This window comes from Carcharodon carcharias, chromosome 19 (genome assembly GCF_017639515.1).
Source record: "Carcharodon carcharias isolate sCarCar2 chromosome 19, sCarCar2.pri, whole genome shotgun sequence".
NCBI lineage: Eukaryota > Metazoa > Chordata > Chondrichthyes > Lamniformes > Lamnidae > Carcharodon > Carcharodon carcharias.
The window spans coordinates 81,690,575-81,703,561 of NC_054485.1; the positions used below are offsets into that span (position 1 = coordinate 81,690,575).

A 12,987-nucleotide genomic window follows, 5' to 3' on the forward strand; every position below is an offset into this window, starting at 1 on the left:
AGGACTCCAACAAGCGGAGAGTGTTTCCCCTGATTCCCATTGACTCCAGTTTTTCTAGGGCCCCTTGATGCTATACTCTGTTAAATGCTGCCTTGATGTCAGTACACTCAGCTCAAATCGGGAGTTCAATTCCTTTGTCCATGTTTGCAACAAGGCTGCAATGAGATCAGCAGCTGAGTTGTCCTGTCAGACGCAAACTGTATGTCAGTGAGCAGGTGATTGCTAAGCATGTGTCGCTTCACAGCACTGTTGTTGACCCTTCCATTGTTTTACTGATGATCGACAGTAGACTGCTGGGGGTTACTTGGCCGGGTTGGATTTGTCCTGCTTTTTGTGTGCCTGCGCAATTTTCCACATAACTGGGTAGATGCCTGTGTTGTAGCTCTACTGGAAAAGATCGGCTAGGGACACAGCAAGTTCTGGAGTGCAAGTATTCAGTACTATTGCCGGAATATTTTCAGGGTCCATAGCCTTTGCAATATCCAGTGTGTTTAGCCATTTCATGATATCACGTGGAGTGAACCGGATTGGCTGAAGACTGGCAGCTGGGATGCTGGGTACCTCCAGAGGAGGCAGAGATGGGTCGTCCACTCTGCACTTCTGGCTGAAAATTTTAGCAAATGATTCAGCATTGTCTTTTAAACTGATGTACTGGGTTCCTGCATCATTGAGGGTGGGGATATCTGTGGAGCCTCCATCTGCAGTGAATTGTTTAATTGTCCACCACAATTCACGACTGGATGTAGTAGAACTGCAGCACTTAGATCTGATCAGTTGGTTGTGGGATCACTTAGCCCTGCTTATCATTTGCTGCTCATATTGTTTGGCACGCAAGTTGTCCTGTGTTATAGCTTCACCAGGTTGACATCTCATGCTTAGTTAAGTCTGGTTCTCCTCTTGGCATGCACTCCTGCACTCTTCATCGAACCATGGTTGTTCCCCTGGCTTGATTGTAATGGTGGAGTGGGGGTTATGCCGGACCATGAGTTTAACGGATGTGTTAGAACACAGTTCTGCTGCTGCCAAACTGCCTCCTTGATTCGTAGTCTTGAGTTCCTAGATCTGTTTGAAATCTATCCCATTTGGCATGGTGCTGGTGCCACACAACGTGCTAGAGTGTGTCCTTAATGTGAAGGTGGGACTTTGCCTCCACAATGTCTGTGCGGTGGTCACTCCTACAAATACTTTCATGGACAGACGCGCCTGTGGCAGGGAGGTTAGTGAGAATGAGGTGAAGTATTTTTTCCCCTCCTGTTGGTTCCCTCACCACCTGCCACAGACCCAGTCTAGCAGCTATGTAATTTAGGACTCGGCCAGCTCAGTCAGTAGTGGTAGTACCGAGCCACTCTTGGTGATGAACATTTGAAGTCCCCCACCCAGAGCACATCCGGCCCCCTTCCCTCTCTCAGTGCGTCTTCCAAATGGTGTTCAACATGGAGGAGCACTGATTCATCACCTGAGGGAAGGTGATACGTGGTAATCAGCAGGAGGTTTCCTTGCCAAGTTTGACCTGATTCCATGAGACTTCATGGGGTCTGGAGTCGATGGTGAGGACTCTCAGGGCAACTTCTTCCGACTGTATACCACTGTGCTGTCACCTTTGCCTGGCCTGTCCTGCCGGTGGTAGAGGACATAGCCAGGGATGGTGATGGTGGTGTCAGGGACACTATTTGTCAGGGATGATTCCGTGAGGATGACAATATCAGGCTGTTGCTTGGCTATCCTGTACCACAGCTCTCCAAATATTGGCACTACTCCCCAGATATTAGTAAGGGGAGCTTTGCAGTGTCGATAGGGCTAAGCTTGCAGTTGTCGTTTCTGGTCCTTTTGTCGATGCTGGGTGGTCCATCGGGTTTCATCCCATTGAATATGCATTGAATAGCTAATAATTTTATTGGCAGCCTCACTGTTAATCAGGAAAATGAAAACGGTGATGTAATTCTCAACTATTTATTCCAGACACGATTGTTCAGCTCAATGTTCGTCTTGTTAAACATATGTATGACGTTGAAAATTGTTTTAGCTTTAAAACTCATATTCCATCATGCAGTGGAAATGTAGGCGAGAAGCAGAGAGGACATAAATGCCGCAGCACAGTGGAAACGTGGGGAGAGGTGTCGAAAGACTGATATTCCGCTACACAGTGGGAATTTAGGGGATTGGAGAAAAGAACTTAGCTACCTACATTTACTTTGCCATTGTTCTACCACATGCTACTTCCATGCTAAACTGCCAGTGCTGAAATATTGCCCAGCTCTGCCGCCTCCTGCAAAACTAATGCAGAAACATGTGTAGAATAGTAGGATTCTGCGGGTTCTGGAAATTTGAAATTAAATGCAGAAAATTCTGAAAATACTCAGCACAGCAGGCAGTAACTGCAGAGAGAAATAAAGTTAACGTTTCAGGTCGCTGGCCTTTTACCAGAAACTTTAATCTTTCGCTCAGAATGAAAAGCGCCATCCTCAATATATTATTATCTTAACAGTTGTTTAACTGCATGAGTGGAATTAGAAAATGCAAACTTACATCAAAACCTCACTGAACAAGAATGACAATGGCATGGCTTGATTATAGTTAGCTTTGAAGTATTAATGCTGTCGGCGGTTTCGTTCGTCCCTTTTGGTTGCTAATGTAAGAAATCTCAGTTTCAAATCCTGGCCGAATCCTTAGCCTAGCAAAGACCCTTGGCTTTGGAATCTGTTCTCAAGTTCGGAAAGCTGTCTGTGTGAATCACAAGCAGCTTGGAGAGAAGGAAAAGGCCAGTAACCAGAACTTTAAATAAATCTCAATAGTCTTACATATTTTCTGAATGAGATTTATGTTTGTCCCCAACACCGTTCAGGGCTTTCATTCCATTGCAGTAGATTATCGTCACTTTGTAACTCTAACTACATGGTTGCCGAGATTGGCTTTATCTGGGTCGCTTTTTGAGTACTTTTTTTTTAAATCTCAGCAGGCGTTGTGTAAAGGAAACGTACAATTAAAATGTCCCCAGAACTGATCAGCCAAACGGAATGGATCTGCAAACGCAGCCGCCAAGAGCCGAAATATGCAATGAAAGTCTGTGTTCATTCGGCGAGTTCAGAGAGTGGACCTATTCCATGCTGGCTATGCATGGGCGATATATTTAAAGTGAAATTAAATTAACATCAAACAATCTTAAAGCATCATTAGATGTAAACGACACTTTGCATCCCAAGCGTAATCTTTTACTAAAATATATATTTTCAGCCTGTTTTGCGTTTTTCTTTAGATTTGCTTGCTGTTTAATGGCTAATATCAGGAAAATTCCTAGTGATCCCGAAATATCGATGTTTCCCACTACCGTAACAACTTTTATGCCAAACTTTGTAAGAACTGGTTAAAAAATTCATTATTTGTTTGTTTGTGTGTTTGTCCACGAAGCAGGTAATCAGCAGTTCGGTTGGAAACAGAGACTACTGCAGCTTATTTCTGGTGTATTTAGCAGGTCACTGAGTCAAAGGGGCAAACTATATTAGTTTTAGCCATGCCTGCATCTTAAGCACAGAAAATACTAGTGTTCTCCTTGCAGAATGTGGGGGCGAGCTCGAGCTCAGCTTGGAGACAGACCTTGTGAGGGAAGAGAGCCTAGAATATTTGCCTGGCTTGGAGTGATAGGAAGATATCTACGGTTACCCTCATAATGAAAACAAGCAATCAGCTTGAACAAAACAAAGAGAGAAATAGAGGCTGGCAGGAGTTCCGAAACAATGTTAGGTCAGGAGAATAGAACTAATTTTCCGTTTAAGCTAATGTACAGGAGTTGCGAGTGAAACTCATGCTCGACCTAAAACGTCCAAGACCATACTAGACAGCTGGGGATCAGTTTTCAATCGGTCCCAGGAAGTGAAGGAATCTTCAAGAGCTTGGTAAGTAGCCAACGATTTATTGGGGATGGAAGGGGGGTCAAAGTGGAAAGGGAAAGATTCAATTAAGTATTTCAATTTTAAGGTGTATGTGCAAATGTTTAGCTTTTTTATCACTGTAATTCATAAGTGATAACCTAAGATATTGTTAAGTTAGAAGTGTTTGTTTTGCTTGACGTTTATAGTAAGATCATTGATTCTAGATCCTGGGGCCTTGTGACTTCATTCCTTCAGTAAATTACTGGGATCTTGAATTAATCTTTGGATGTCAACAGTCTCCACGGCAATCATAACAAGATTCTTAGCTGAGTTCAGATTAGAGTTAAACCTTCAAGATAGAGCTAAAAGACAGCAGGTAAAATCAACTATTAAAATGGTTAACTTACACCAGAGGTAACGTCACACATTATTTATTGGCCTTTAAAATACATTATCTAAGAAGAGGGAAATAGAATTATGCCAGTGTAATTGGCGGGTGGGGACGGGGGTAGGGTGTTGGAGGCAAGCTGGTGCTGTGGGTTGAAGGTAGATTCCGGAACAGCGGTCCTAATTGAATCACACCTTTGACTCTTACATTTCTCTCTTCTTGTTTTCGATGTAGGTTTTAAAAGAAATACTAAATGCATTCGCACTTTGAGAAGTCGGGTGATCGTCAACAATGACAATACAGCTAAAAAATTACCACTGAAGTGTGGTCACTGTTGTGCAGAACAATATCCCAGAAACAAAAGTTGACAATGTCAGGATCAACTGCTTTTATGATAAAAACAAAAAGATAAAAACAATGTTCTGCTGAAGGTTCATGAGGACTCGAAACGTCAACTCTTTTCTTCTCCGCCAATGCTGCCAGACCTACTGAGTTTTTCCAGGTAATTCTGTTTTTCCTTTTATGATGTTGTTTGAGGGATAACAGGACAGCAGTGAAAGCTGGTCTGCAATTCCTAAAAGTAGTGCCAGAAGACCTTTTCCATACAAGCTAGCAGGCAATTTACAATTTCCTGTCTCATCTTAAATACGGCACGTCCAATGATTTAGCACTCACTCATCACTGCGCTCAGTCCAAGTGGTCATTTTTATGATAAAACGCTGGGGTGAGACCTGAACCCTGTGATCCACAGTGCTACCAAGTGAGCTCCGGTGCTGCACCTTGCTGGTGTGTTTCACAATTTCACGACTGGTTTTCTAAATATAACTTCACTGCTTCAGCTGAAATTCGATTTGCACTGAATCTAGAGAAAGACTGGGGGTGAACTGATCGAAGCAGTCAAATTATTTTAGGCATTCGATAGGGTAGATAGATTTTGTTTTTGCTGGGAGGTGAACCAACAATTGGTGCCTGACCTGGCTGGTTTTTCCAATAGCTTCTGTTTTTAATATTGTGCTTTCACTATAGCAGCTTTCCTGACAACACGCAACTCACCTCAATGGCCTTTCTTGGGTTCATTTTCACTCAAACGAGTTCTCTTTACATTTCTGCAGGGCATCCTTAAAGTCTTCCTTTTCTAAACAATGAATACTACATCAGAGGCGTTCAAAAGACGTTTCGCTCAGCTGCTGGAAACGCTCCTTTTACAACAATAGCAGTCTTTTCATTTGCCTTCCATTTGTTCCATCCGTGTAGTTCAACATATAAAATGAGTTCATAACAATGTCAGTTTTGCTGCGCCACTTCAGCTTGTCAACCCATCAATGACACACCTCAACTGCTAGGCATACAAACCCCGATTTTTTTCGGTTGGCATTGACTGAGTTACTAGATTCACAGGAAAATGTCGGGAGTAATTGGGTCGCTGCACTTTGGAAAGCTAAGCACTGCTTTTGTAGCACTTGTCCGCCTCGAGGTCACTTGGACCTAAATGTATCGACTGCCTTTAAGGCACCGATGGTGAGATTGGGACATATACCCCCAGGAACCCCGAATGGCAGCAGAACAAACCTAATGACTTAAATATTGAAAGTGAGTCTTATATTAGGCCGTGCTGAAGTAAAGTTACAATTAAGTATAGAAAAAAAAGAAAATAGTAGCAGAATTAGGCCATTCAGCCCCTCCAGCCTGCTCCGCCATTTAATATGATCGTGGCTAATCCTCATCGTTATACTCTCGCTTTCTCTCCATACCCCTTGACACATTTAGCGTCCAAAAATCTATTTCAGTCTTAAATATTTTCCGTGATTTAGCCTCCACAGCCTTCTGTGGTAGAGAATTCCACAGGTTCACCACTCTCAGAGAAGAGGTTTCTCCTCATCTCAGTCCTAAAAGACCTACCCCGTATCTTAAGACTGTGACCTCTTATTCTAGAGCCTCCAACCAGAGGAAACATCAACCCTGTATCCAGTCTGTTCCAGCCCTGTCAGATTTTTTTTTTTACTTTTCAGTAAGTTCTGCTCTCATTCTTCTAAACTCAAGTGACTACAGGCTTAGTCAACGGAATCTCTTCTGATACAACAATCCTGTCACTCCAGAAATCAGTCTGGTGAACCTTCGTTGCATTCCCCCTATGCTAAGTACATTCTTTCTTAGGTAAAGAGACCGAAACTGCTCCTAATACTCCAGTTGTGGTCTCACCAATTCCATGTGCATTAATTTTGTACAATAACCTCATATGTTGAGCTTTATGAAAAGCTTTCTGAAAATCCCAATGAACCACATACATTGGTTTTCCCTTATCTACTCTACTAGCTACGTCTGCACAAAACTCTTGCATGTTTGTCAAACATCATTTCCCTTTCATAGATCTCTGTTGACTTTGTCAAATCCCGTTGATATTTTCTATGTGTCCTTTAATGGCACCCTTTAAAATAGACTCTAGCATTTTCCCCACTACTTATGTTAGGCTAAGTGTTCTGTAATTCTTAATTTTCCTCCATCATTTAAAAAAAGGCGGGGTTACATTTGCAATGCTCCAATCTTCCGAGAGTGTACCAGAATCTTCAGAATTTTGGAAGATGAGAACCAACGCCTATAGTGCCCTGGTATGTAGATTATCTGGTATGTATGCCTTGTTGCTTTTCCAGTTACAATATTTCTGAAATATATTTCCGCCAACAAGAAAGACAAGTATTTCTCCCACCAATTTCAATGACCATTGCTGTTCAGGTCCAAATGAATGAAGTGGCGCTTCCAAGCCTGAGGTGTTCTTTCCTTTGAGCATCTCATTGGTAATCTTCCCTCTGGGTATCATTGAATATGAGCTTACAAACGCAACTACTGAAACGAACTGCCAAGCACCAGGAATCTTTGAAGAGCACGCTGCTCAGTAGACCTTCCAAATTCAGTGCTCTCTTTCCGGGATAGCTAATCACCACCCCCTAATATTCGCAGCCATATGAGGTTCAGACCAGCAAAATAAATCAGGCCTTGAATCTGAGTTGGGCTTTATAACCAGAGAAATAATACAATTTATACATTAAACGATGTAAACTCAAATTGAATCTTGCCATTGACATGTTCAGTTTTCGAGACAGTGTGGGGTGTGGGAGTGAATTTAGCTTTTTAATATTATTCGGATTTTCTATAATGGAGAATGAACTTTCCCTCAAGATATTAGCTATAAATGGCGGAGGGACATCCAGAATGCTAGGCGGCAGGGAATACGATCTGTCTCCATCGGAAGGGCCGAACGCGCAGTCGCCGACGGGCCACGCCTCCGGACACGACCCGGCAGCGCGGTGCATGCGCCTTTGAGCCCCAGGGCGCCGATTTTGTCAGAGTGTAAAACGGATTGCGGGATTTAGGCTCGAATCAGAGCCACCGGGCCTAGTGGATGTGCGGCGCTGGTCAGGGAGAGTGAAGGACACAGGTAAACCAATGGTGCAGCGCCTCTCCAAGTTTACCCGCCGATCTCGGCTTCCCTTTTTTACCGAGTTGGACCCGCAACAAAGGATCCGCCGTGAATGCACCGCGGCTGAACGGAGTGAGCATACGCACTCGCCGAACAGTGAAATGAACGCTATGGATAGAGCAGTTTCTTTTGCGCAGAGAATTGTGGGAATCTCGGCCGCCATTCATCATTAACTAGAGGTAAATGTTTTATTGGAGGCTGATGGAGGTCATTGACCTAAACATTATGGGAAGTCCCGAGGATCAGAGGGACCTTGGTGTGCATGTCCACCGGTCCCTTAAGGTGGCGGGACAGGTAGGTAAGGTGGTTAAGAAGACATATGGGATGCTTTATCCTTTTATTAGCCGAGGCATAGAATATAAGAGCAGGGAGATTATGCTGGAACGGTATAAAACGCTGGTTAGGCCACAGCTAGAGTACTGTGTGCAGTTCTGGAATCTGCATTATAGGAAGGATGTGATTACACTAGAGTGCGGAGGAGATTTACCAGGATGTTGCCTGGGCTGGAGCGTTTTAGTTATAAGGAGTGATTGGATAGACTGGGGGTATTTTTCATGGAGCAAAGGCGATTGAGGGAGGACATGATTGAGGTGTATAAAATTATGAGGGGCATAGATAGGGTAGACAGGAAGGAACTTTTCCTCATGGTGGAGGGATCAATAACCAGTGGGCATGGATTTAAGGTAATGGGCAGAAAGTTTAGAGGGGATGTGGGGAAGAATGGGTGGTGGGAATCTGGACCTCACTGCCTGAAATGGTGGTAGAGGCAGATACCTTCAGCACATTTAAGAAGTATTTAGATGTGCACTTGGGATGCCATGGCATACAAGGTTATGGACCTTGTGCTGGAAAATGGGATTAGAATAGTTAGGTACTTGTTTGACCGGCTCAGACTTGATGGACTGAAGGGCTTTTTTCTGTGCTGTAGACCTCATTGAGTATGACTATGGCTATTTCTCAACAGCCACTGGCTGGCCTATTGAGTATTAACAGCATTTTTTGTTTCTTTTAGATACATCAGATTTTCAGAATCCCCGGTGTTTTGCTTTTGTCTTTCTGCAGGCGTTGCTCACAAAACTGAGCCTAGAACACAAATAGACCAGTTAAGAACCGGTTTCCATTGTGGTCGATGTTGGACATGGAAGTTTCTCCCTGGCCTCTGGTGTAGTTTTGCATCAGCTTGGGCCGGATGGTAGCTGGAGAGCAGCTGTTGGTTTTAACTTTGAGTGCTATGAAGCCCTGTTAGGCTCGGCATTGTCTGTTGTGAGACTGTCAAGGGGAGACAGCTTCTGGGGAGTTTAGTTTTTTGAATGAGCACAGTCCCAAAAATTAGAAATAAGGAATAAGAATCTCTGAAGAAGCTTTTAATGTATTTTACACATGCAGATAGTTATGATTTTATGGAATATGGGAATTGCTTGCAAGGCCGATATATACTGCCAATTCCCAACCTCTATCTGAGATGGCGATGCCATCCTTTTCAACCACTGCTGTATGTGTAATGATGATACTCATAATCCTTTTGGGTAAGGAGTTACCCGACTGAGAAAATAGAATTACAGAAGATGTCCAAATCTGCATGGTGTGTGACTTGGGGGAAACTTCGAAGTGATGGTTTTCATATGTAACTGCTGTTCTTGTTCTTCTAGATGGTGGACGTTTTGTCAAAGGTTCTGCTGAACCTGCAGATTCACAAAATCCTTTTCCTTCGTCCCTCCCCTCTCTCACTTCTTCCTCTGCCTCTCTCGCAAGTTCCACCCCTCCCTTAGAAGCCCAGGCTGCTTCGTAGTTTTGTTTCAAGCAAACATACAAATTAGGAGCCGGAGTAGACCGCTTGTCCCATTAAGCCTGTTCTACCATTCAATATGATTGTGGCTGATGTAATAGTAACCTCAATTCCACATTCCTGCTTCCCCGAATAACCTTCTTCACCTTGCTTATCAAGAATCTGTCTACCTTAAAAATATTCAAAGATTCTGCTTCCGCTCCCTTTTGAGGAAGAGTTGCAAAGACTCACAAATCACTGACAGGGTAAGCAAAATTCTCCACATTTCTGTCTTAAATGGGTGACCCTTTATTTTGAAACAGTAACACGAGTTCTAGATTCTCCTACAAGAGGAAAGGTACTCTCCAGATCCACCTTGCCAAGACCCCTCAGGATATTATATGTTTCAGTCAAGTCGCCTCTTACACTCTTAAACTCCAACAGATACAGGCCCAGTCTGACCAACCTTTCCACATAAGCCAACCCACCCACTGCAGGTATTGATCCAATAAACCTTCTATGAAGTGCTTCCAGTGCATTTACATCCTTCCTTAAATAAAGAGACCAATAATGTACACATGTGGTCTCATCAATGCACTGTATAACTGAAGCATATCCTTTTGTATTCAATTACCCTCACAATAAACAATAACATATCTATTAGATTTCTTCATTATTTGCTGTACCTGCATACTCACCTTTTGCAAATAATGCACTGGGACAGCTAGATCCCTGTGCATCTGAGAGCCCTGGAATCTTTTACCATTGAGATAATGTTTTTTTTTCCTGCCAAAATGAAAAATGTAACATTTTCCTACATTATACTCCATTTGCCAGATCTTTGCCCATTCAGCTAACCTATCTATATCCCTTTGTAGCCTCCTTATGTCCACTTCATGTCTTACTTCCTATCTATCTTTGTGGCATCAGCAAATTTATCAACCATATGTTCGGTCCTTCTTCCTTCCCTGAAGGAACTTAGAAAACTATTTGATTTTTTACAGCCTTCCAGAAGCTTTTATGGTCACTTTTGTATCTGCCCCAGATTCCAGATTAGCTGAATTTTACAACCTGCCTGCATTTTTGTGCATCTTTTCTCATGACCCCGTTTTTATGTTTTAAATTAATTTTACAGCTGTCAGAATGGAAGGCTCGGCACACTGGAAACTTAGCTCACATCAAGATCAGACAGAGTCACTTGTTTCATCGGGGCCTGACTATCTTCAGCCTCCAAACATGGAAGCAAAAAGCACCATTCATGATGGGGAGAAGCCATTCACGTGTTCTATCTGTGGGCGAGGCTTCAGCCAATCATCTGGTCTGTCGAGACACAAGCACAGTCACACCAGTGAGAAACCATGTAAATGTGGGGATTGTGGGAAGGGATTCAGCTACCCATTTGAGCTGGAAATTCATCAGCGCAAGCACACTGGAGAGAGACTGTTCACCTGTTCCGTGTGTGGTAAGGGATGCACTCACTTTGCTGCCCTGCTGAAGCACCAGCGAGTTCATACTATCGAGAGACCTTTTAAATGTCTAGACTGTGGGAATTGTTATAAAAGTTCCTGGGAACTGACATGCCACCAACGTATTCACACCGACGAGAGACCATTCAGGTGTTCCTACTGTGAGACTGGGTTCAGACGATCATCTGACCTCACTGTACACCAACGCACTCACACTGGGGAGAGACCATTCAGCTGCTCTGTGTGTGGGAAGGGATTCACTTGTTCATCTAACCTGTTGAAACATCAGCGAGTGCACACTGGGGAGAGGCCATTCACCTGTTCTGTATGTGCAAAGGGATTCACTTGTTCATCCAACCTGTTGAAACACCAACGAATTCACACTGAGGAGAGGCCATTCACCTGTTCCATGTGTGGGAAAGGATTCACTGTCTCATCTAACCTGTTGAAACACCAGCGAGTTCACAAGTGACTGTCAAGTTAAATTATTAAGGAATGTAAATCAAAAATGTAAAATACATTACAGCCACATCGATAAAAAAGGATGGCTGTGATCGAGATAGGACCATCAATGATAGACAGAAAAATGCCACAGATAATAATAGAGACAGCTGAAACATTGTTGTTATTTAGCTCAGGTATTTACTAGGGAGATAGAACAGATAGACATAAGGCTGAATGGTGAGTCGAGCAATGAGACAAGTGCATTTAATCTTTTTTAAAAAGTGATGTAGTGAAAAAGCTGAACAAACTCAACAGGGTATAAAGCCCTGTCCAGATGGATTTCACCCATGTACTTTAAAAGAATCTAGAGAGGAGAATGCAGAAGCTTTTCTACACTTATTTAAAAATTTGTTCAAAAAAAGTGTAGCACCAGAGTACTGCTGGATATCTAATGTAATTCCTCTATTTAAGATGGGGACGTTCATCGCAAAAGCTTCAGTTGTGATGCCTCACATAGTGACAGAATGTGGAACAACAGCAGGCTGACTGAGAACACCAAACTGCAATTCCAGCTAGCTTGCATCTTCAGCGCATTCTACACTGGTGAGATGAGGATAACATGTGCTAGGCAGGAGAAAGGCTAAACAATTTTCACCTTCTCTGTCTCAGAAATATTCTTCTCATTTCAAGGCAGGACAAGATCACCAACTCATTGGGTCCTGGAACCTGCTACTTCCATCAATGTACACTTGTTGCCAAGCTATCAAAGTCACCTCTGGCTCAGCCACGTTCAGTGGATAGATGACGGCTATATAACCAAAGATGTTCTATATGGCACTGGCTCATGATCTCCTGGGCGCCCATACCTCTGCTATAAGTAAACCTGTAAGTGAGATATTCAGATAGCAGACATTGATACTGACAACTGGGAGAGAACCACTGATGGCCATGACCTCTGAAGACTGACTTTGGAAGGGCATTAGAAAAGATGAGCAGAAACAAAGAGCTCATCTAGCCTAGAAGAGCACCCAGAGAAAACAGTGCATCACGAATCCTGCATATTCTCACTTGCCTCTGTCTTCCCCTGCAGCAAATGTGCAGCCTACCATGCTAGCCTTGGGCTCCTGAGCCACACCAGGCAATACTTAAAACAGAATTGATCACCACAGCACAAACCATCACCTTTTAAAATGGAATGCTGCCACTGTGGTGTATCCCGAGGTATTGCATTTCAACACGGTGGGTGTATCCTGGGATATTACAGCACAAAATGACTTATGCCCTGTGATATTACGGTACAACAAGACCCAGCCTGTCCTGGGATATTACAATATGACAGTCCTGGTGTATCCTAGGATATTACAATACAATAGGATCCGGTCTGCAGTTCTGGTCACTATATTATAGAAAATAATACAGAGGCATGGGAGAGGGTACAGCCAACATTTACAAAGATGATACCAAAACTATCTTGCCACTTTGGACTTTTTTTGTCTCACTTCACTGACAGGTAAGCCCCTATGCCAGTTAATCCTGAAGCATGTAAGACACGTGACCCAACTAAGCTCTTCCATGGTTCAGAG

The 12,987-nt window shown here is 43.2% G+C and overlaps 1 protein-coding gene across 1 annotated transcript; it reads left to right on the forward strand.

Moving 5' to 3' along the window:
• Positions 1–7,655: 7,655 nt before the first annotated feature.
• Positions 7,656–12,697, forward strand: LOC121291744 (zinc finger protein 239-like). The gene is made up of 2 exons (XM_041213259.1): positions 7,656–7,908; positions 10,630–12,697. Exon 2 carries the CDS (start codon positions 10,638–10,640, stop codon positions 11,430–11,432), a length of 795 nt encoding a protein of 264 aa, XP_041069193.1. The 5' UTR covers positions 7,656–7,908; positions 10,630–10,637; the 3' UTR covers positions 11,433–12,697.
• Positions 12,698–12,987: the final 290 nt, after the last annotated feature.

What these genes read in the sequence shown, in the direction of transcription:
- LOC121291744 (XM_041213259.1), top strand. Translation starts at nt 10,638, where the DNA reads ATGGAAGGCTCGGCACACTGGAAACTTAGCTCACATCAAGATCAGACA.